Below are 26,683 nucleotides of genomic sequence, written 5' to 3'. Positions count from 1 at the left end.
GGTACTATATATTAATATGTGCTTTTGCATTATCTGTCCTAACACGAAATAATAAAAAAAAATTGTTAAAATTGATTAAAAACTCTGGGTGCTGTAACTGAATTGTGTACGTGCGTGTCATTGCGCGCGCCTATATATATAGACTGTCCGCGACACATGACGTCATGAAGGGTTTCTTTGTCCGCATCCCCCTCCCCCTTCCCTATGCCTGGCTTGACTCCCCACGTTATCTTCCAATCACGCCCGCATAGTAACAGTCCTAGCCAATAATCACACGTTTCCAAATATTCCCTTTCCATCCTCCAGGTTTTTTCAACTTGTGACCACGTCACACCAATACGCCCTTGGCCCTTCCCTGTTATGTGAAATGTGATCATTATTCTCAGTAGCTTTGTGCGCGGTGTTTAGTTTTTGGAATACATTCTTTATAAGTGCTGTTCGGACTTCGATTTTTTGCGTTTCTTCTTGGATTTTGACTACAGATTGCGATTGGAATTGACGACACTGTCTGTCGACGACCTGCTTAGCTTTTTTATTGGTATATGACTTTATTTACTGTTTTTGGATATCGGCTTTGTTACGTTTTTTTTTGATGACTCGTTTATGTTTTTTCAGCTTTGATTGTGAAATTATAACAGTATGAGTGGGAAAAAGCGTACTTCATACACGCTTCAGCAGAACTTTGAAATACAGGTAAACCTCGTTTCTATGTACACACACGGTTCTCCAAAATTTGTCCGTACGACCGAGTTGTACGTACGAACAAGTGAGGCCATATTACGTCCATTTATGGCTACTCCCCCCCTCCCCCCTACAACATTTTTCCCTCCGCTTCCGCGGGAAATGAATTGCCGTTGCTGTGTCTGTAAGGTCACTTACACGTGCCTTTGGCAAACAAGTAAGGTTTTTTACATGTATGTTTATTATGCTGATGTATTTTCAATCGAAATGATATATTCATGCAGAAACAACACTTGAGCTAATCAAACAAAAATGTAAAAAGACTCAACACTATGTTTAGGTCAAATTTATACAGCTTACAAAGGCAGTGTCGTACGCCCCATTTTTACATTTTTGATATTTTATATCAATAAAATAATAATTAACACGTAACATATTTGCTCAAATAAAAAAAAATACTGTGGGTTCTTCTTTTTAATGTAGATAAGATTAGCTAGTAGGCCTAAAAACATCGTAAAAAACGTAACGTTTATAGTTGGCAGTGAGCATATTAAATCGCAAAATATATATATTTTATAAAGTTTCTTTTATTTCTAAACATGTATTAATTTAAGCCTAGGCGTGTAAAAGAAGCATAGCAATGGGTATCACGCTACACACAGCAGAATATTACGTCGCACTTTAAGGACATACTGGTACGTATGAGACATAATCTTCACAAAATAAAATGAGCGGAGTCTTGTAACTGTTTTATACGTATTTTATAATTTAAGAAGTATTACACAGTTGACACATATTTTTTAACTAACCATTTCTTTCTGGGGATTGTAAATTAATCATTGGTATCAAGACATCAAGATGCGCAGCTCAGCGAACAAAGAGTGCCAGCCGGCTGCTACGCTGCGCCGTAACAGCAGCTGATCGAGTACAATGACCTTTCTCCGTGTACGGTGCTCTTTTGACGGTAAATTTTCATCAATTTGCGGCCATTTTTTTTTTAAATTAATTACTGTGTCGCAATATGTATGTAGCTCATATTTGTTATAAACGCTGCAGGTTGCGGCTGTATTTTAATAAACTTTAACGTATTTCTTACACTTTTCATAGTTTAAAACTTTTTTTTTTTAATTTTTTGCCTCATTTTTCACGGTTTCTGAAAATCTGTACGTACGACCGAGGTGTACGTACGAACCGGGGGCCGTACGAGCGAGATCAAAAACGTTGAAGATGGAAAGTTGACAGGTCTGAGATAGCACGGCAGCACAAGATATCGGCGTCGACCCTTTCTACGATATATGGAAACGTAGGGACGCGATTATGAGTGCGGGGGTCATTGGAAATCGGTAAATTGGATTTAACGAAACATCGATTTAGAGTAAACATTTTCGGAAACCATAGCACTTTGTTAAATAGGGGTTCTACTGTGTAATTAGAATAGTTACGTGTAATTGCCATCTTCCTTTATTTCATATTAAACATTATGTTTGGTTGAGTGTGAGATAATTTTATTTATGTATGTTTTAATTTCATTTATTTTCTTATATATATATATATATTCTTACCTACCTACTTCTATTAAATTTCAGGTGGATGTTAACATTGTCATTCCAGTTGAATAAATGTTTTTGACAAATTAGTTGTTATTTATACTTTTTGTTTCATTTTGGACTATGTTTTTTTTACTTAATTCAAAGATTTGTGGTGTGTACAGGGAGTGATATCTCTATTAATTTCTATACTCCTTTGGATAAGCGGAATATGGCCACCACAGTTTTACATATCAACAAATCCTACAAATGTTTTAAACATTATGACAAATAAAAAATAGTTTCACAAACATCCTTAGTCTTTTTTCGTGTGTATAGTTTGAAGTTTAATATTATGTATGTACGTAAATTCTTAAACATAGAGTTATTTATTAATTTATTTAGAAAATTATTCATAGGTAGGTAATAAGTTTTCCTTTATATCTCTTTCGATTTGGAGTGTTTCCGAGCCATTCGGGGTCCTCAAAATCACCCCCTCCCCCTCCCCCCCCCCCCCCCAGGTGGTTAAAGCCCCAAAAATTCGAAATTTTAAAATTTTTATAAAATCTCCCTCTCTTTCGATTTTAAGCGTTTTCGAGCCATTCAGGGTCCTAGAACCCCCCGCCCCCCTCTGGGAAAAAGCCCCAAAATTTCGATAATTTTAGGAATTTCAAATATCTATTCTTTCGAGATGGAGTGTTCCGAAACATTCGAGGTCCTGAACCTCCACCCCCCCCCCCCCCTCCATTTTCACAAAAGTGAAAGCCACAAAATTTCAAAAAATTGGAGAAAATTGTATTAAAATTAAGTCATTACGAACTAAAGTGTCCGGGGCATGGTGGAACTTTTACCTAAAGTCGACTTCGCACCCAATTTTGGGAAGGGGGGGGGGGGGGGGGAAGTCCAAAACTCCAAAATTACGAAAATTTCAAAAATTTCTTAAATTTAAGTACTTTTTTATTATTTGGAGTGTTTCCGAGCCATTCGGGGTCTTCAAACCTCCCCCCATAAGGAGTCAAAGACCCAATAATAAAAAAATTTCCCAAACTTTCGAAAACCTATTCTCTTTCGGTTTGGAGTGTTTACGAGCCATTCGGGGTCTTCAACATCACCCCCCCCCCCCCACCCCATTTCTCAGGTTCAAAGCCCCAAAATTTAGAAAATTTCAAAAATCATTCTCTTTCGATTTTTAGTGTTTCCCTGCCATTCAGGGTCCTCAAAATAACCCCTCCCCCTCTGGGGACAAAGCCCCAAAATCTCGAAAATTTCATGATTTTCAAATATCATTTCTTTCGAGATGGAGTGTTCCGAACCATTCGAAGTCCGGAACCTCCACCCCCCTCCCTTTTCTCAAAAGTGAAAGCCACAAAATTTCAAAAAATTGGAGGAAATTGTATTAAAATTAATTCATTACTAACTATAGTGTCCGGGGGATGACGAAACGTTTACCCAAAGACGTGTTCTCCAACAAATTTTTGGTAAGGGGATTGGGGGAATGCAAAACCCCAAAATTTCGAAAAATTTCTTAAATTTAAGAATACTTTTTTTACTATTTGGAGTGTTTCCGAGCCATTCGGGGTCCTCAAACTACCCTCCCCCCACAAGGAGTCAAAGACCCAATAATTAAAAAAATCCCCAAAGTTTCCAAAAACCTATTCTTTTTCGATTTGGAGTGTCGGGGTCCCTTCACATGGGTCAAAACTCCAAAATTTTAAAAATTTCAAATATGATTCTTTCGATTTTTATTGTTTCCCAGCCATTCAGGGTCCTCAAAATCACCCCTCCCCCTCTGGGGACAAAGCCCCAGAATTTCGACAATTTCAGGAATTTCAAATATCATTTCTTTCGAGATGGAGTGTTCCAAACCATTCGAGGTCCTGAACATCCACTTTTCGCAAAAGTGAAAGCCTCAAAATTTCGAAATATAAGAATATATATACTAATTGGTTTTTGGTATGTATGACGTCGATAAACTCTTACACCGTTTGACCGATCGCCATGAAAGTTGGCTCATCGAAGTGTTTTTATCATCCTTTTTTTTTTGTAACTCGCCGCTAGATGGCGCTGTAGCGCATCAACTTCTAAACCTTTCAACCGATCGCCATGGGTAAACAGAAAATCATAGGTCACAGATACACAAACAGTAATTATGTGCCATTTCTTAATGTCCAACACACTGGACATATCGCTATCCATTTTGCTGTAACTCGCGGACAATATATCACCCGGTGTTCAGCCCGGGCAAAGCCGGGTACTGCAGCTAGTATGTAATAATATGTTAAACGTATGTTTGAATATGTACTTACAATCACAGGGCCAACATTTTTAACCTGTCGCTAAAGTTTAAAAAAATGTGTGCGCTCCACTTACGACCTAGCAATGACTGATCTACAGAATATAAACACCTCTGCATTGAGCTGAGGCCACTGAGCTACAGTCTCAAACACAACTTCACCCAGCATCTCATTCAATGTGGTCCGTTTCATCTAAGGCAGGAAACTGAAGTTTAAGTTTTTCAATGTTTGTAACCAACATTTAAAAATTACGCATCTCGCGATAATGCAACGTTCTTCTTCATGTTATAAGTACAATATTTAAATGAATGCACCTGACTTCATATAAGAAACAAAAAACATTTTTTCCATGTTTTAGTAGTTTTGTGGAATTTTTTTATGAAATGAAGTCACAGTGTTGCAATCACTAATGCTATCCAATGCCCAATTCTGCTTAGCAAAATTAAATATAATCAAAGTTGAGTTGTACTGATTAGTCCATAGAAAAATCACAATGATTCCAAAATTGAAACTGACCACTCACCAACCAACCATTGCAATTTGACTTTGTTTACGTTTACTTACCAATTGGGCTGCTTGGTTACATTATCTCGCTTGTTGCTCGGTGTGAAACTTCAGACAATGAGCTTCTAATGACATGGGCGTTCACAATTTTCTTGACTATGTTATAGAAAGCTTCGATTTATGATTTGCTTAGTCTTAGCTTCGCACAGGCCTAATTATTAATTACCTATTTATTCTTCTGAAATTGCTATTTATTATTTTTGTGCACATATAGCATTATTCATTTTTGTATGATTTTTTAATAGCCATAATTTGCTATTGACATAACAAGTGAAATGCACTAATGTAATGACTATTGCAAACATTAAAACAGTATCAACTATTACGATAATCAAACCTTATAAGTTGGGAATTTTTTTAATTTTAAAATAATATATTTGAACACTATTATTGTTAATTATTCATTTTGTGTTTTTGTTGCAGGCCATTCAACTATTCAGTATACCCACAAATTTTCTACATGGTGATTGCCACATATTTTTTGTTCTCTGCATATCAGATACGCTGTGGGAGCCCACTTACAATTTCTGGCAATGTCATTTGTGGGGGCTACAGCCTGACCAACTATGCTTTGTTCAAAGCGTAAGTTGAACTGTAATTTTATAATTTATTTTTAACCTTTCTTAAAATATTTAAGTATTAAGGTAATTTTAATCCCCACCATTTTGGAATTTTTTTTTAATTTGCCACTGTGTGATGTACTACAGTTTTATTTGTGAAATAATGAGGGATTTTCCGTCAATGGTTACATTCTGGAGCCGGCTCCCGGTCACTCATTGATTTTCATTCCTCCTGGCCGTGAGGAGCGTGAAAGCGTAAGCACGAGTGGGGAGGGAAGGGCGTTAGGCACCTCACCCATCCTTGAGGCAGAAGAGGGTGGCTGCAACTGATGTGAGTGTGGTGGGTTTATGGCCTCCCAGGCACACACAGAGTCCTGTGCATTCTGCGGGCACCAGTGCGAGGGAAGTTATGTCAGTGCACTTTGATTAAGTTGTGATATTTATAGCAAAATGATTTGTAGAAGTACTCTGTAAAAAGATTTTTTAAGAAAATATGATACTTACCTGTGTTTCGTGATTAGATGGATTTCTTTCAGGTACGCGCCCTCTGTCTGCAAACAAATCACAGCTATTCAGTACGGAGGCTAGCACACCATTAATGTCCTGGCCAAATAGGGCAGTGGCTTCTCTTGCAGATGATTGCCAATTACTAGGAAGAAACCGCTGGTGCTTGCTAACCTTATTGCATCCTATTGAACTTCAGATTTCGTGGAAAATATCTGCACTTAATTTTCGGTTTCACTAATATTTCATTATCTTATCATTACTTTTATTTCAGTGCTTTTCCTGTAAATTTGTTCCTATTCCTTGCTTTCATTTTATGTTCATTTTCAAAAATTTTCAACACACAAAAGTAAACAATCAAAAGTAAAATAGTAAAAAGGCATAACGTCAGCCATTTTATTTTCTAGAATATTCCACCATATTTGATTCCACCATTTCGAAATATGGTGTATCAGCCATTTGGAAATATGATATAAAGTCCACCATTTTGTTTTCTAGGACTTTTCACCATTTTAAATTCAGCCATTTTCTTTTCTAGAACTCTCCGCCATTTTGAACTATCACATCCACCATATTGAATATTGATAATTATTGTCTGAAAAAATTGGAAAAAATTAATTTATAAAAATTATTTAAATTTTTATAGTATTTTAATGAAATTTTAACTTAAAACCGCACTTACGTTATGGAGTCCACAGTTCAAACCCAGCAAGACCATTGAATTAAAATTTAATACTGGCCCCTTCTCATTTTTGTCCTCAAGAATACTGACCCCCACCACTAATATCAAGGAATATATTATGCCATCTAGTAAGTTGTCATGTGACTATATTGGATCCACAATTTTGTTTTTTGTCAGCTAGATTTTGCTGCTTCCATAATAGTTTATTGTGTATCCTATAGAGTGCAGTGGTGTATTTTTTACCATATAGTCAACTATTTTAATGTCCGACATCTTTTCAGCCAGTCGGACATCTTTACATCTTGGCCGCCATTTTGAAAATCTGTAATGAACCTAAACATTCAGGAAAAATTCCAAAAATATGTATATATTTTTTTAATTACCCATTAATGTAACGATTGATGCGGTCGATTTTAGTCCTTGTTTTGATCTGTGGTCGATGCAAAAAATATAGTGAATTTTGGGTTTAAAATATTGATTTAATTAAATATAAACTCATTTTACCATAAAAGTGATAGGTTCAAGAAATAACACAAACACATCTTCAACAAACAAAAATTTACAAAGTAAATTGTACTACTACAAGTACAAAAACAACAAAAATTTCTTAAGTCTTTAGTGTTTCTCGTCACATTTCATTTTGTGCAGTTCAAGACACTGCAGCTGTAAGGACTGATTTCCAAAGTTGTGGTGGATAGTCCAGACCACTGAGATCATTCTTATTCTTCTAAACATAATACCTCTTATCAACACGGTTTTTATGACTTCCCCTGACAAATATAGCCAATATAAAACAAAACTGATAAAACTGATAGTTCAAGTTCTGGCAATTGACTACTGCTCTTTTATTGATGATCGATTTAAGTAAAGGAGTAAATGATGATTTCTGACAGTATTGAGGCATTTTATCACTTGTTTGTATTCATGTACAAATCTTCTTGTGATTACTCAAACTATTACAGTGTGAAACTACCTTATCACATTGATCACACTTATATGTCTCCCGAGACAACGTACTTCAGGTTAAAACATGTATTTTCAAATGATCTCGTCATCCAAATTGTTTATCATTATTTGTAAATTATTTGAAAATCTGCTTTATTCATGCAGACAGTCACTTGAAGTTGTAGTGAAATATGTTCCCCAGCAACTGCACTGGCACGTCAAACATGCCATGAACATCTGATGCTCATTGAAGTCTCAGAGGTTGTTGACAGCACTGGCGAAACTTCAGCCCTGAAAAACTCTGATGTCTGCTCTGTTGACAGCACTGCATCAATTAAAGTCTCTTCTAGCATTTTCGATGGCGATGGTACACATTCCAGCCAGTTCTGCTTAGTTGCCGACATCACTATCGTCAGATCTGCGTCGCCATCGACTTTGCTGCCATCAGGGTCCCCGATGATGATATTAGACCTTCCTCTGTCATCTCTTCGACATTGGCTCCGCTACCGATGGCGTTGTTGCCATCGGGATCTGCATTGTTTATGGTGGGCCTTAAGTGCATTTAACATTTTCATAAGCACAATCTTTAAAACTGCATGGACTGCTTCGTTGACTCTGGTTACTGCCTCATCGACTCCGGTTCCAATTGGTTCGCTGGTCTTAAGCACAGGAACAGAGGTATTTGTCTAATGATCTTCGGCAATACTCTCAGCAATGACAACTTTGGTGAGACATGGACAACGATGTCTGTGACCACAGCTGCTACTGGGCTTTGCCTCATTGCTTTTTGAGACAGGATCACTGACAGAGCGACGACGAGACGTATGTCATTTGAGTGTCTGCGTTGATGCATCGCAGTTTTTCTACCTGTATAGTTCTTCTTAGTTCTTCGATACTGGCTGGAAGCATCGTATGCGGTCTCATGTGATCGATGGCACATTTTCCATGTTCACAGCAATCTAGCATCTGCTGAATCGGTTTGTAGGACAGAGGAAAGTATCAAAACTGCCAATTTTGAGCGCCTTCATTGCAGATTTCTGTATATGTGCATAGATATCCTGCATCCCAGTAGCTGTACTCGACACTGCTAAAGCTTGGTCTTGCGCTCAAGTACACGTTGGCAGGATGGAACGAAAACATCTTCTTGCAGGTCGGACGACAACTGAAGGCATGAACATTGCACGCCTTTATATTTATATGCACGCTCAGACAAGTCTACTCACTCTCGGAGAACCATTTCGGCATTAGCCGCGAGTTGCGCCAGGCACATACTCGTTCAATCTTGTCGCAAACGAGAGGTTGCTCTCCATACATTGCACTAAGTTTGTGCAGGGAAGGACAGCCATATTCGGCCTGCATGTCTACAATTGCAGCAGCTTCGTCGCAAAACATGCTCAACCATTTCTTATACTCGGGTCCAGCAACATAAATGATACCACGTTAATTCTGCAGTAGCGAATCGTCGAGATTGTTTTTCTTTATCGTCGTCTCACTCATAACATGGTAATATTTGAATAACCATTCGTTGGACAGTTTACTTTTTTTCACCCAGTAGATTCCAAGGATACAAAGGCCTGAAGGTGCGGGTTCGAGATCGTACATAAATACTTGCCACTAGTAATTATTGATGATGTATCATGTTCCCAGGTACACAAATAACATGCCCCTAGTAATTGATGATGTCTCGTGTTCACAGGTACATAAATGTGCCATTCCTGTTCGAGATCAGGGGTGTAATGGACTGGATGTTCACGACGACCTCTATGACCCTCTATAACTTCCTGACGATGGAGAGCATCTACAACCACGTGTTCGAGCTGCAGTGCTACTCGGTCATGGAGCAGCGGTATGGGTACCCATCAGGCACCAAGGTCCGGTCGCGCTACAAGTGGTGGTTGGGCGGCCTCATCCTGGCCATCATCTTCACCATCATCTGGTTCCCGCTGATCATCTTCGCGATCGGCATGGCGGTCGGCAACCCCAACCCTCCGTACAGCATGACCATGCAGGTGGATGCCACGGGCTACGCATCGCTCTACGAGGCCCACTCACAGAACACGCAGATTTACAAGTGAGTTGTGTCGTGACAGTTCCAGCTCATGTTCTAACTAGTAGTTCGCCCCGAACTGACTCCTCCCGATGTTCCGGTTTTAGTGTAGGTAAGTACTGGAAGATGTTAGTACCTTTTTACATATCTTCAGAACAAACCAAGGAAACAGTTTCAAGCAAAATAGTGCCACCTACTAACTCTGTTCACAAATTAAATCAGAAAACAATTCCGAGGAAAGCTATAAATGTAGATACGTTGATGTTAGTCCTTACAAAGTTACATATGTTAGATAAAAGTAAACCAATAAAGAAACCAGGGAAAAAGTTTGAATTAAAATAGTGACAGTCTAATTACTAATAAGTATTTGAAATGTATTTGACAACCTAACAGTTAATTAATACGAAATGTAGATAATTGTGCAAAAATGTTAATAATAAATGCAAATAATGCATTCTTACAGAAGTAAAGGATTAATTCAGTTACTTTTAATTAATAGTTGCATTTTATATTCTTTAATTAATTTTGAAGCATGCAGTATTATGAATTCTATGGACACTGTCCTATTTGGATTTTAAGCCATAAATTAAAGTAATGTGTTTGATTTTGAATGCTACATGTGTATTTATAAAATTAATTTTTAAAACCCAACCATTTTTGCTCGTACACGAACTTAAAAATTATATTGGCCATACCTGACTACCTACAAAATTATATGGAAATCCTATCAGTGTTTGGAAGTTATTATCAGATAAAGTCACTTACAAACAAAAAAAGAAAACAGATCGCGCTAGTTGTTACGCAGACCTCGTTTTGCTTCACTCAGTCGATGATGTGATATAAACTGATTATTGTCTTTTGGGGGCTACGATGGTTGAGTGGTGTGATCATTTGCCTCTCACCAAGGTGAGTCTGATTCAGTTTCTTAGATTTTCTGCAATTGGATAACTTGGCGGTCGTTGTCGTGAGCTTGTGGGTTCTCTTGGAATGGACCCGTTCCCTCCTTCCATTTATTCTGACGTAAACAATGAATCAACAGTAATTAAGTAACCAATTTATTTCAGTATTTTCATACCTTCGTAATAGCAGTTATATTATTTCTTCCCTGCTATTCCTTGCTGTAGTTTGCATATAAATATCTACATAACGTACAAATTATTTAGAAAAAATAAATAATTTGATGTAAGGTTCAGCAGGCATAATATGACTGTGGAAGCTAAGCTGGAAGCACATGTGCAATTCAGCTTCTTTGGCTATCAAATACAGTTTAATTTTCACGTTCTTAACACACTGGAGCCTCTAAGATTGACAGGTACCCCCATTTTTCATTCAGACCCTGATCCTCTGCAATGTGTGTTTCGTTGCTTGCCACAGCATCGAGTGGTTATGGAGTGCCCTCGAGCAGCGAACAAAATATATTTTTGAAATACAGATACAATCTTCCACTCCACTCACTCCTATTACAAAGCAATGTTAAATTTAGCTTTATACAAGCAAGCTTAGTAAATTTACAGCTTCCAATGATTCCTTCTGCACGCGGAGACAGCGTATATACACAGGGCAGAAGCGCAAATCTTTAGGAATTACTAGGGAGGCCCACGGAAATTTCTGCGTGGCCTGAGAGTTAGGCATAACTGACACAAGTCATCTCTGGATAGGGTGTTTGTATGTTGTATACTGCCCATATTTTGGCCTATATACATGCAATAAGCAGGACCTTTTAATTTTCAGAAATTTTCCATAAAAAAAAATAGTTTTTATTTTTACATTTATCATGATTTTTCAAGTGCATTCAGCCCCCTCAGTGAGGGACTGCTTAATTCTGGGGGGAGGGAGCTGCTTCCTCCCATGGGATCTATGCCTATGACACAAGATAATCACTAACACTGCTAAATAAACAAGCTGGTTACAATACTTAAATGATTAACATAAAACAAATACTTAACTAAGTCTGTACATCCCCTCCGGCAAGCAATTCTCCGGGAACCGAGCCGGCTGGACAGGCGCTTTGCACATGCCTGGAGGGAAGCCAACAAGCAAGCTTTGGCCAGTCACTGACAATGAAGGTCCATGGCAGGAGAGGAGCAGGTCCTTCAGAGTAGGGGGACGTGACCTCCAGAGTGTCACAGTGCTCCATTCTCATCTTGTCGTCCCTTGTCGTCCCTTGTCGTCTCTATTGACCTCAATGTCTACCAGTCATTAGACCCATCCATTCATTTATTTATTTATCTTCTGTCATGGAGCATAACGTTCGGGGACTTTTCGAGTGGGGCTGTCTTCGGTCGACGCGCCAGTTCTGCTCCGTTCCTCGTCGAGGGAGGAGTTTTGCGGTCTGTGGAGTAGCATGTTGTGTTCATCTCGTCGGTCGTAGCCTTTCTTGATTATAATTTTTTTGACGTGATAACGTCTTATAAATCAATGAATGCTGGCTGCACGCACAAAAAAGCATGACTCATTGTCACGTTCCGCCTGAGCCGAGCGTGCAAGCGAGAGCGCGGAACAAGCAATAGAGAGGCACGATCGGCTTAAGCGTTCGGCTTGTGATGCATCTATCTCTCTTCCACTCACATTATCACGTAAAATTATTGTCCTTAAACCGACTTTACAGACAACCCCCTTTTTTAAATTTATTTATTTGGTTGCAAATGGCTTCGTGTTTTTAGCTGTATGTTCAAATTTTTAATAATAGATTTTTTATTTACTCTTTAGTTTTCTGGTTGTCCTTTAGCCTCAACCGAAGGCCATGACTTGCAGAAGCTTTGAGAATGTTGTGTCACCTGATTCAAGTTTAAAATTTAAATTATTCTAAAGGGTTTGTCATAGTTTTTATGAAGTTATCTTTAGTATTTTCCTTTTGGACTGGACAGCAGTTGCGGCGGGTCACTGAACGAACATGTCGCATGCCGCAGCTCCGTGTCTTACAGACATGTTTCGAGTGCCGGGTCAGGAAACGGTGCTGGTATAATAAAACCTTCATTACATTAGCCTTACGTGGATACGCAGGGACACTGCAAGTAACTAGCCAACATTGGAAATGATACAATGGTGTTAAATTTTCCGTCTGTGACTATTACGTCATTACTTGCATCTTCCGCTCTTACATTAATCGGGCTTACATTGGAATACATGAGAGGGACAGAGCTGTGCTGCTGCTAAGGTAAGAGGCGGAAAGGACAGAAACAAGTAAGTAGCCATGGACATTTATTTTTTTATTGAAAAGAATTTTGGGATCCCGAACTTAGTGATGTGGAATTAACAGACGAACCACATATTTGACAGTTACTAAATATGCTTTCAATAGCTACCCTATCAAAAAAAAAGCTGCCATTAACAGAGTAATACATGCACATAAGAAGTTTATTGACTGATTATAAATGGTTAAGAGCATGACTACAAAAGACTGGTTTGCTTCGGCAACCAACAGTGAGGTTGCGAAGCAAATAGCGAGGCGCCCCCATTAAATTTCAGTGAGCGCATTGAACGAGAGACTTTTCCTCAGAGCGTGGACTGTTGAGGAATACTGTAATTTTTATTTTAACTAATTTTTCATAAGAATGTGTAAGTGTAGTTTGCACAAGACATCTCGCATAAATAAATTTGGGCGCTCCTGTTTTGTTTAGTAAATGGCTATCTTAACTGTAAAATATTTATCAGTATACTTATTGTATTTATTGGCTGTTAACGTATTATTTTTAATTGAGTCTGGAAGCATGGCCAAGAATTGTAATTCTGGTCACGTAAAGAAATATCAGGTAATATGGCAAACTAGCTGGTCAGAGTATTGTTTTTATTGAGTTTGTTATAAACTTTTTTTAGTAATTTTTTTGTAATAAGTATATTTTTAACAATACCCTGTTTACAGTCAATTTTTATGACTCGAGAAAGAACCGTTGTAAATGAGTTTAGAATTTGTGAGAAAGAGATCAGTAAGAAAATAAAATTGTAAAAATGTTCCATAAATATTTTTTAAATGCTACTGCAAAATCCTACCTTCAAATTTAATAGTAAGGATGTTGCATATTTTTTAAATCCCAGAACGGTTTATTTGATTTTTGCATGCACCCTAGAGAGAGGTTTTAGAGTCGTAAACATTGCACATTTTAATTAAATTTTCTGTTGTGATTTTGTGCTTAAGAGATGCTAAACCCGAGTCGGGTGTGGGAGTAGTCTCCGTTAGCTCAGATGACGAGTGAAGGAGATAAAATACATTTTGAACACTTTAATGATCATAAGAAGAAATAATCGCAACTTAATAAGTACTTGAGAAAATTAGAAAGGCGGTTCTAGATTTGTGCGATGGTGCTGCTATCTCTAGTATTTTTGCCCTAACAATTGTATCGATGGTTGCAAAACATCCGCTTTAATGCATAAAAACCTGATTATAGTCCCACACAGGGCAGCATTTATTTAAATGTTTACTGATTTGTTTCCTTACTGGGATGCATTCTGGAACTCGGCCCTCGAGTTAGATTATGGTTGTATCCCAACAAGGCAGTGCTTAATCGCTACCCTATCCAAACGTCTTGGAATACCGCCCTAAATAGATTTTCATATGCGAATATTAATACACCATTAGAGTCTGGCATGCTCTTGTTTCGTAAACTAAGTATTTAAACAAAAAAAATTTAGGTTTTCAACACTGTCTCTCAAGCGTTGAACGAAAATCTTTGTTTACATTGAGACAAATTGATCAAACTGATCATTTCGCTCTGATGATCTCGGATCAACATAGCGGGAGCATACCTACATGTCCTGAATTTGTTCTGACTTTATGTAGATCTATTGTGTAATCAGGTGTAGATATCTGAACATTTATTTACTAATGTTAATGATATGTTGTATGTTATGATATGCCGTAGTTGCAGGCATAAAAGATGACACAGCATATAGAACACGGCTGGATTTTCAGAAAATGCAACTTCATATGGTACTTTAGGTCACTTTATCTTGGTCATGGAAGTAGTACAACCTTGCTTATCTACATGCAATCTAAAAACTTTGGCTCTTTAGGAGGATATCATTTGAATGTTGAGAAGCTGATAAAGATGATAGCTTTTTTTTTTGGCTCACTCTCAGTCCTCCAATTTTTTATACACTAGCATATGAACCTTGACCATGGTAAGAAAGCATGTCTCTAAAGAGGATTGGTAGGGGCATACATATAACAGTAAAAATTGAGAAACATTTGAAATTTTAGAATGAATGTTCTATCTGATCTCACAGACTTGAAATTAATGAGAGCGCTTTTTTTTTTATTTTTAATAGTAATAATGGAGTACCATGGTTTTTTACTGGTATGACATGTTAGGTTTTTATAGTGTCATAATTCCTGACTACAGTTTAATTAAATATTATAGCTATGCTGCCAATGTTAAATAAGTCTAGTTTCTGTTCATGCAAGTTTAATGCCAATTAAGACATGATTGTTAAATTTATATAACTTTTGTAGTATTAATATTCCTATTGACTTTACATAAAAAAGGAATAAAAATAATTATTTATTTTTTTCTAACAACATTTTTACACAATATATTTTGTACATAAAATATTCTGATTTCAATTATACACAAAACTGTTCTATTACGTATTCTACTTAAATAAATCACTGTAAAATAAAATATTTATCAAGTTTCAGACTGCTATCTTTGATAGTGTTCCATATAAAGGAAAGTAAGTTGCAAAAAATGTGAATTCAGAAATTCTAGGACAAAGTGTAAACCACCAAAATAAATTGTTTTTTGTAAGTGCAGATAGTGTTATCGAATTATAAATTAAATGCTTCCAACTATCCTACAGGAATAAATATCATGATTTTAATTGAAAGAAACTAAACAACGCAACATGAGATGTTTTCTAAGATCGTCTGAAAATTATAATTTTTATTTTCTGGTCAAAAGCTGTAGGTGAAAAATGAATAAGTGTTTCTGTGACCACAGATAAAATTATAAAATTTAAATTTAAATACATCTAATTATCCTACAGATATAAATAACCATGTATGAATGCATGCATAAAACATGACATGTTATAGATTGTTATATGCCCTTAAGTGTTGTCATTCAGAAGTAGATGTGGTTGTTCAGGTTGACACCCAAGATGTGGAAGAATATGACTCGCCTGTACCAGCAGGACAGGAGAGCGAGCTTGTTCCTCAAGAACTACGAGTACACAGATGTGTCGGTGATATATCTAGACGCCAACTCCAGTTCAGTGTGGGAAGCAACGCCAGTGGACAAGCAAATCTTCGAGAGAGCAGTGATGAATACAAGTAAATAATTTTACATTCATAAGACCAAGCTTATCTGAAAGTCACTCGTCTATTTTTTTTTCTATTTTTTACAGTGAAATATCTAAATTCAGTACATTTAGATCCACTGCATTTATGGTTTTATTTTTTTATTTTTAGATCAATTTAGTTTTTAAAACAGGAGATTTTGGTGTTATTGTTTTTATTTTTATACATTGTGTTTATTCAAAAACAAAGGTGTTATCAACTAAGAAAAAAAAATTTTAACATTTATTTTACTAAAATAGTCTCATTTTGACTGACATGTGATGCATTTCTACAATAAAATAAATTGTAATAAGCATGTTTAAAATACTACTCAGATAAATAAAAATAAATTGGCATATTTTTTAGTGTTTGAACAATGAGACAACTTGATTAATGTATAATATGTGAGTAATAAAAGATGCAAGAACAAACAACGTGGTATTAATTTTTTCCAATCATTTAGTTTATACATTTTGGAATAAAAGTGCTGCTAAATAATTACATTCAATGGATTTACAATAATAAAAGATAACATTTTTGTGATTGAATTGAGTTTTGTCAAATTGCTGATTGATTTCATTTTTTTAGTTACATTTTGGTGCTAAATGTTATGTGTATTGTTAACATGTTTTGTGGTGTTATTTCGGTTTTATTGCAATCTACCGTATAATCTTTTCCCTATGAATGGCCGATAAATTTCATGTTTTTAGTTACATTTTGGTGCTAAATGTTATGTTTATTGTTAACATTTTTTGCTGTGTTATTTCGGTTTTATTGCATTTCACCATATAATCTTTTCCCTATGGTTTGCCGATTTTTCCAGGTTATTAAAAGTCACTATATGTTTAATAATACCAAATGTCAAAATGCAACCCACTGGAAAACCAGACACACTTTACTGACATGAAAACCAGCAGTAAAGCTAAACTGTAAGTGAACTAAAAACACCGGGAATGCAGTAATATGACTTGGAAGTTACCATTGAATCCCGGAACCCACCTGAAAAAAATCCAAACACAAGCGGCTTGATTGGTGCAGGATTACAGAGTATACCAAACCATGGGATTCTGGATTAAAGATCTTTCACTATGCTCAGTTGGAGTAGATACATATTGCTAAACTAATGTTTATGATTTGTTGTATGTTATGATATATGTAGGGAAAATATTATGTTGTGAATTGTGATAAAACCGAGATAACACTGAAAAGCAGGTCAGAACACGTCATAACACTGAAATACAAATTACTACACCATACAGCACCAAAAAGCAATTTATATCATTGAATTTAGTAGCATTTAACCAAAACTTAATTCAAATCATTAAAAAAAAAAAATCTTTTAATGTTTGAAATTCAAGGATGTCATTTCCTGAAAAAAATTGTACCAAAGTGCATGGATCAGAAAAATTAATTTAACTTGTTTTATTGTGCATATGTTATTGAATAAGTTTTAAACAATAAATGCTCACTAATTTATTTTTATTGTCTGAATTTAACTGTTTTAGGCCTATTTATTAAAAATTATTTGACTGTTAAAATACAGCATATAAATTTTACCTCTATTTTGGTAAAGTATTACAAAATAGCTTTCATAAAAATAAAAACAATAATATCAAAATCCTCTGATTTAATAACATAATTGGACTTAAAATAAAAACATAAAATCTTGTCTTTAATGATATGCCATAGTTGCTAGTATCAAATATGACATAGCGTATAAAACACGGTTGGATTTTTTTCAGAAATTGCACCTTCATATGGAACGTGAGCATGGAAGTAATACAACCTTGCTTATCTACTTGCAATCTAAACACTTGGGCTCTTTACGAGGAAATCATTTTGAACCTTGATTTTGTAAATTTAAAATCAGTTATTAAACTTTTTGCCATTAAAATTTGTATGCAGGTACCAAAGTTCAGTATTTGAGAACATAAATTTTGTGAATATTCCAAAGCCAATCTTTCTGATTTGCAACTGCATTTTTCTTTTGTACCAAAGCCCCTCCTGAGAAGTCTTCCTGGAACTGCCTCTGGGGGTAAGTGGCCACAGTGGTCGAGTTGAGGTCACAGGCCTCCCACCAAGATGGTTTGGATCTGATGCCCGGTTGGATCAAAGGCGGATATTTCGCAGGCGGGAAATGTGATGTACATATCAGAGAACCAATGTGGTTTTTTGGGGGCACTCCCGTTTTTCCCTACGTACTCATTTTGTCAATCGCACTCACAATCTGTCATTTTAAAGGTAATTATTTTACTGGCTTTGAGATACAAATTTCTATATGATATAAAAGTTATGTATTTGCGTTACAATTTTTTCTAACACCAAACAGATATACAGCAGTATTTTACTCTGGAGGAGGACCTTTTCGCTTAATTTTTTTTTTATGTCATGAGTCAAAATTGGCATTTTTTTTGAGTTAGGACACTATTTTACTGGATGTGCGCAATTCTCTTAGTATGTAATCAGTAATCACCCATCATAGTCTCTAATCAGCTTAGTGTCCACGAGATGTTAAACCCAAAGCCATTCTTGATCCGTTCATCAATGATGGTGATGGCACCGCTGTGGCATCGTCTGTCAGTCAGTCAAATGTTGACCGCAGGGGGTGGCAATAGAGTCTGAGGTGTGGTTGTTGTCTGTGCGACACTTGCGCAGCGGAGCCGATAACCTTCACCCTGACGTGGCGAGTGTTCCGCCCGAGCAAGGACAGCTCCCACACGGGTATGAGCTCGGGCTACCGGAAGTGGACCTTGTCCGGGGACAGCCCCGAGAGGGCGGTGCTCTCCGATGTGCTGCGGTACAACAGCAGCAAGGGGTTCACCATGCCCAAGATGTTGCCCAAGTTCCTGGAAGTCACAAACCAGGACACCGCCAAACCCATCCCCTACCTGATACCCGGCGGTGAGTCCAGTTCCAGGAAAACCTGCAAAACATAGGAAAAAATTTCAATGTATAAGCACTAGCGATGGGTTTGATCCCAATGTTCTATGATCCAAATATTTAATTCAAATCCCAAAGAGTACCTCGAATCAAAATCTAGGTCTCAATGGTTAACAATAAAATAATTTACATTAAATTATAGATAATAACAATGGTGTTAAAACATTCAACCCTTTAAATGTTTTTTTAACAAAATAAGTTTTCGTAATAAATACATATTGTAATATTATTTATATCTTACAAGTTAAAAATACTATATCTTTGGGAATGGTAATAGGATAGGTTATAAGGAAAAAAAAATTACCTTCTAAACTTCAGAATTTGAATTTGAATTTGCTTTTGAATTTGCTTTAATTTCTCTAATTTTTTTATTTGAATATTTTTCCTCTAATATCAGATCCTTCGAATTACTAAGGATTTGATGATTTGACTGGCCTATCCCTAGTAAATTCAAAACAGTATCAGTAATGTATGGTACTATGTAGTAAGTATCTTAATGTCTTAAAAAGAATGTATTTTAATCATAAAAAAATTCATCTGCTGTTAATAACTAAACATAATAAATATTAAGTTAATAACTAAACAAAATACTAACAATTGTGTATTAATTTGAAGTAGCGATATACGGATGTAATATTTTTATCATTATTGGCCAATATTCCCAGTGTTCTGGATTTCCGATGTCATTGTTTCCAACTGATACTTGACAAAATGATACACATTATGTAAGAAAAAGTCATCAATTCTGGTTTCAGCAATATTTTCTATTTACGTGTTTATAGTTCCACAGGCATCTATTACTTCAATTTTTATATCATTTAGGTCTTTTGAATTTGTAATCACAAACTTTTGGTTACTCTATATCCACTTGAAAGTTAAGTAATATCATTGTGCGGTACCACACTTATAGTTGTGTTTATGAGAAAAATCATTGTAGGGTTTTGAGCTGGTTTATAAAATATCCATAAATGCATAATTTTGGCACCAGCATTCAAAATTAATTCCAACAGCTATAATTATTGGACTAACAACAATGCAGAAAATTTTAGTGAATGGTCCCATGCCATATTTTAAACAACTGGCATGCACAGTGCAGTGTTTGTTCAGTTAGCAATGACGTGTGGCTACACATAAATTTTGTGTTCATTAATTAGAAAAAGCCATAATGTGTGTAGTGTGTATTGTGTTATGCACAAATGTTGTGTAATGAAACCTTTCATTTTTTTCATCTACTTAAAAATTATTTTGATAAATATTTTATGATACCGACTAATTACTTACCCATGTTGAATTTCTGGAGACTTGCACTGTGATTATTTACAAAAGAAAGGTTCAAATAGATGTGTTGAAAAAAATATTGTAATTGGATCGTTAACAGTTTCTATCTGGATCATCCATCACTACGGACAAGATTATATGGTGGATTGTGATAAAACCATAATAACACCCCCAACACTGAAATGCAAGTTAATTCACCATTTAGCACAGAAATGTAACTAAAAAAAATGAAATTATTCAGAAATTTGATAAAACTTAACTTTAATTACAAAAATTATATCTATTATTATGGTAAATTCATTGAACATTATTTATTTAGCACAAATTTTGTATCAAAATGTATTAGCTAAATGTATTGGAAAAAATTACTGTTACATTGTTTGATCTTGCCTCTCTTCATAGTGTGCTAAATCTTTTTACATTAATGACGTTAGCACAATTTTCAAACACACAAAAATTTGCTAATTAATTTTATTTTTCTGATTGGTTTTTTTTTTCTTGACATACTTATAACTACATAATGATTTTATTATATGAATTATAAGATGTCAGTCGAAAAGAGACTGTTTAGAAAAATTATATTTAAGAAATATTTTTGTGTCATATTTGTTAATATTATGCTTTTTTATGATTAAAGATAGTGTATGACAATAAAAACAACACAGATATATCCTGTTTTACAAAATTAACTTAAAAATAAAACCATGACATTTTGTCTCAAAATGGAAGCTGAATCAAATATTTATACTCTTCAGTCTGATCACAATCACTAATTGGAAGTTGATTCAAATATTTATAGTCTTCAGTCTGAGGGCTATCTTCTCCACTGCTTCACGGGGAAAGATGTTTATATGGGCGCCACCACGTGGAAGGGCACGTGGACCCCGGCCGATCCTCTCTCTCAGGGCGTGACGTGACCCATGTGGGACGAGTTACCAGCCCTATTGATTCGCTTATGTCGATCTACACCAAACCTGGCCCGCTCTAGGCGTCGGGCACGCCACACTCGTACAAAGGTTGGATTCTCGTACGTAAAATATAACTCATGACTCAGTTAAAATTGAGGTTTAATAACATAGCTCACGCCTCCCTTCACGTTCTCCATTAAAACAGTAAAAGGCCTGGGCACGGATCAGCTTAGGTAAAGCCTGGACCAATCATGTGGCCATGCGCTATGAGTCTCCTGTGGACTGCGACAAAGAAGCTCGTAATGAGTTATATAAATATTTAATTAAACGTCCCACCGACCGAGAGCGGTCCCGAGGGCTAGAGATTGAAATTATTTAGGAATAAATTATAAAACAGAAATACTTGATCAGATGCACAAAGATTGTGGCCCCCGGGGTGCTGACGCGTCTACTCTCGATGGCTGTTGAAGAGGAACTGGCGACGCTACCCTCGCAATGGCGCACTTCCGCCGTACAAAAACCGTTACGTTAATTAATGATCCCGTGCCTCCGCGAAAGTGAAGATAATTACAAAACACATCATTTAATTACAAAACACAGTACTCTTAATTAAAAAACCATTAACACTTCTGTAATTATTTAACGTGAGACTTAAAAGAATCATAACTGAGGTCAAGTTCCGGTCCGTGCGGATTCGTCCACGCAACGTCTGTAAAACTAGAATATATTATTAAATTAAGTAAAAGAGCACGTTGGCTTGAACATAAAAATACTGGGGCTAAAAATAAAAGGTTACAATAATTAATTAGGTACATAATTAGGGGCCGTCGCACTGCTTCTACAGCGCCCTCATGAGGGAGGTCCTGGCGCGCAATTCAAAACAAACACACGTTCGCGGTGAAATGCCGGGAGGGAAAAGTGAGGAAGGGAGCGGAGCCTGTCCAGGCTCAGGGCGAAGCCCCGGCCGACGTCAAGTCTGATCACAATAAATAATTTATGATTTATGATTTATGATTTAAAAATTTGATGAAACACTATTTTATTCACTAACTTTTACAGACTGGCAGTGTTTAGTACTTGGTTTTGATCCAAATAGGAGCAGTACAAACTGTCTATTGTACAGAAAACATTTTATAGGTAATTTTGTATGTTATGTATGTTGTCAGAATCTGTATTGATAGCAATAAGTATTGTATTATTTTTATTATTTTTAGATTGATTGATGAGGCTGGAAAAAAATATTAGACTTGGATATTAGAAATAAATATTAGATATGGGACTGGACAAAGAGGTAAAATTCAGGGAAATTAGCTGAAGTAAGAGCGTGGGAATCCTGCAGTGTCTAGTGTTTCAAAATTCCTTACTAGCTAGCATTTCATGGGATATTTGCTAATACAGAGGCGACAACTTACATCTGGCTAACTGTCTCGGGGTTTGTCAAGGGAAAGGCAGGGACTCGCTGTGAAAAGTTAGTGAATATTATTTAGACTAAATAATGTCTTGTGTTTAATCAATTTGGACTTAAGCTGATGGCAAATGACAAAAAAAGGGTGCATGTACTTATGTATGCACATTAGAGGTTATACCTATTTTTGTATAAAAGAATTTAAAAAAAGTATTGTTCAGTGACGCAATACTAATCTATGATTTGATACCATGAATTTTTACAACTGAGCTAAAGAGACATAGTAAAAGTTGTGGAGAAAATTGGCTTATCAATATTGTAATCCCAGGATTATAACGTATTTTTTAAGTTACAATTATTTATTATTATTATTATTATTATTATTATTATTATTATTATTATTATTATTATTATGGTTCATACAATATTTTTCAGGAAAGTTTTGCTATCATTGAAGTTTTATTTAGTATAATTATACACTTGGTGTTCCCCCCATGTTCACATTGGCCAATATATACAGGTTTATGCCGCCACATGCTGTCTGCTATCTGGACGACTTCAGCTCATGGGTACAGCACACTTTATTACTTTTCCATTGCTTACTACATGTTTACCCTTCTTGTGCTCAAGAAGTATAACTTCAAAATTCTGGTTTTACTTGTGAATTTGTGTAAAATCAATATTATAAAATATACTTATTGTAAATGACTCTTATTCTTACACAAAATGTATTCTTAAGTTCTAAATTGCATATTTGCCTTCTTTTTCTGATTTGTAATGCAAGGCTACTTTCATTTATTATTTTCCTATTTATTTGTGTCTTAAACTCAATTCAGCTTATCTGGAGTTCCAAGATCAAGGGGTGTTGCTGATTGAGGTCCTACCATACATAAATTACTGTTGTTTGACCATTTAAAACTTCTAAATCAAATATCTATAACTGTTACCAAACAATGCAACATAGCTTTTATAACATTGTAAAATAAAATTTTGTTTTGGAAAAAGTTACTGCAGTACCATTTAAACTTGCAAAATATTTTCTTTTTATCTCAAAAGCATCAAAGTTTTAAAGAATCTGTTTTAGTACCTATATTATCACATTTTTAATTACATTTTTAAATGAGGCCTCTTGAATTAGCTACTAAATAGCCATAGAACATCTCCATGTTAACATGACACCACTACGGATACAGAAAAATCATACATTACAAATAAATTAATTTCAAATAGTGCTAAAATTAGTTGTAAATTTCCTATACAGTCTGAAAAAAAAAAAAAAATGGTTTAAAGTGACAGTGACAAAAGTTTTAAATTCTCTGGTAGCACTTGCACATTAGTGTCTGTTGTGGGCAAGTGTTGATGGAATTGGCAAATGAAAATTTATTCATACTGAGAATAATATTTGGTTTTGACCTGTGATAAAATAGTATTAATGTTGATACTTATCTTTTAATGGTGAGATTCCACTGCAGACAATACAAAATCCAAAATTACTGAGAAGATGTTTTGTTGAACATGACTAACTCTTTTCTTTATTCTTAGAAATAACTTTCACTGGATTTTGTATGAAATGAAGCATTCCAAAAATACTTATTCTGAAATTTACCAATCTCATTATTCCTAGGGATCAAAATGTTCAGCTATAAAAATAACAAAAGCTGTTGTATCCGGGTTTTTATAATTATAGATTTTCTTTTGATAGTTTCTCCATGTTAACATGATTTTTACACATGTTTTTTGGAAACCATTCTTAAGAATTATGAAACTTTTACTTCCTGTATTTATTAAACTTTTTATTAAGCAGCCATTGTCAAAATTTAAAGCAACATTAAATAATAACATTGGTTGAAATACTACATACTGTATTAACTTTCTATGTAAGTAGAAATTCTATTGAGAATATTAATGTATTGGCTATATTCTGTTCATATTCTGTTTATGTATATGTCAAATAAAATTTGTGGCATACCTATATAAGTATAGGGACTAGATTATAATTATGATGAATTGCGATAACATCGAAATACCGTCAAAAAGCATGCAAGTACACCATGTAACACCAAAACTTAATTTGATATACCATATACCTTAAAGCACCAAAATATAACTGTAATCATGAAATTAATCAGCATTTTAATAAAAACTTTACTCAAATCACAAAAATTTAAACTTTTAATATAAAATTCAATTAATGTAAATTAGTATAAATTTTATAGAAAAAATGTATAAGTTAAATAGATTCGATTCTTTTTGTTTATTTTTTTATCTTGCTTTTGTTATTAGTACATAACTTGTTTTACATTACGAGTTGGTACATTTTTCACACACAAATGCTTACCTATTTAGTTTCATTGTTCCGATTCGAATAAGAATCATTATATGTACATTTAAGTAAAATTTTTGTTTGAATAATATGCCATCTTTATGAATAAACTGAATTCTTAAAAAATTAAATCAAAAACACAAAATTTCCTGTTTCAAAACAAAATTGGCCTAATAATAACTACATATAATCTTGTATTTGCTTGTTTATTCTGTCTTTATCTGTCTTTGTCAGATATTTCATTTCTGTTGTATGTACTTTTATTTCTAATCTTTCCCTTCCTCTTTTCCATTATTACTTATTTTTCTGATGCATATGTCAGTATGGGCACATATAATTAGTGAACTGGAAGGCCATGGTAGCGTAGTTATGAATTTACATACCGCCCGTGAAGGCAACGCAGAATCAAGTCTCGGTGGTTTCAACCCGGTTCCTTGTCAAATACGTCACATCACTGCTGTGTACCCACCTCGACTCAACGTGGTTCACTCCAGAGTGTGAGCGGGAAATATAATATCAGGTCCGTCTCCCATCCAGGGAGCAGCAGACTTCACATGAAAGTCAAGGTCTCGCTCACTGTCGACACTGTGTTCATGGAAAGATGGCTGAGGGTAAGTTGGTATGTCCTTGCTCCAGGGGGGACTGTTGGTCCAGTGGTCAGGTTACCTCCTGCCAGAGCTCTCGGTGTTCCCAGCAGGGTCAACAACAGATATGCAGCGGGCAGACGGATTATAATTAGGGACAAGATTTCATGGTTTTATTTAAAGGTCAATTTTGTTTTTAAAACAGGAGATTTCAGTGTTTTTGTTTTTATTTTATACTTTGTGTTTAATCATAAAAATAGTGTATTATTTAAATATATACATATTTAACACTTTTTAACCAAAATAGTCTCTTTTAACTGTCATTTGATGCACTTATACAATAAAATAATGTAATACATGTTTTTAAAATAACTACTCAGAAAAATAAAAATATATTGGCTTTTTTTTTTTTGTCTTTGATCAATGTACCAACGTGATTCTCAAATATGTAAATAATAAGAGATGCAAGAACAACAGCATGATAATAATTTTTTCCAATCATTTATTTTATATATTTAAGTATAAAAGTGATGCTAAATAACTGAATTCAATGAATTTACATAAATTAAAAGATACCATTTTTTTGGTTTGAGTTTTTGTCAAATTGCTTGATTGAGTTCATGTTTTTAGTTGTATTCAGTGCTAAATGGTGTATTAACTTGTATTTGTGTGTTATGTGTTCATACTTTGCGGTGTTATTTCTGTTTCATCACAATTCATCATATAATCTTGTTGGTATTTATGGTGTTGTACGGAGTTATCGGTGTTCCCTCACACCGGCTCAGAGCCATGCCCGTGACGGCCGGGTGGGTCGCCCACAGCCTCCGGCAACAGGGAGGACGCGTTCCGCGACGTGAACCTGCAGCTGTACATGGACAACCTGACGAGGCAGGACTGGTGGGAGATGCTGGAGCAGGACTGCGACGCCCCGAGCCCGGCCCTCCTGGGAGAGCTGCCGCACTTCCAGCCCCACTGCCAGAACAACTACCTCTACACCTTCAACGAGAGGATGATGCCGCTCACTCTCACCAGGCTCGTCTCGGGACAAGGGTGAGCTCAGCGTGTTCAGGACGTTCACTTTCATCATAGCAATACTGTTTCAACTATGATGCAACCAACATCGTTTATAGTTTTATTAACATTGTATCATTTTATGAAATTTCTTACA

The 26,683-nt window shown here is 35.6% G+C and overlaps 1 protein-coding gene across 1 annotated transcript in view; it reads left to right on the top strand.

Moving 5' to 3' along the window:
- Positions 1-26,683, top strand: part of LOC134527075 (piezo-type mechanosensitive ion channel component-like) — a 252,374-nt gene that overhangs the window by 197,531 nt on the left and 28,160 nt on the right. The window contains exons 36-40 of the mRNA XM_063359411.1: positions 5,489-5,647; positions 9,453-9,827; positions 15,887-16,071; positions 18,733-18,978; positions 26,337-26,565. Of these exons, the coding sequence (XP_063215481.1) occupies positions 5,489-5,647; positions 9,453-9,827; positions 15,887-16,071; positions 18,733-18,978; positions 26,337-26,565 (1,194 nt within the window). The remainder of the gene's footprint in view (positions 1-5,488; positions 5,648-9,452; positions 9,828-15,886; positions 16,072-18,732; positions 18,979-26,336; positions 26,566-26,683) is intronic.

This window comes from Bacillus rossius, chromosome 1 (genome assembly GCF_032445375.1).
Source record: "Bacillus rossius redtenbacheri isolate Brsri chromosome 1, Brsri_v3, whole genome shotgun sequence".
Classification (NCBI taxonomy): Eukaryota; Metazoa; Arthropoda; class Insecta; order Phasmatodea; family Bacillidae; genus Bacillus; species Bacillus rossius.
This window is presented reverse-complemented; position numbering and strand designations above follow the sequence as displayed.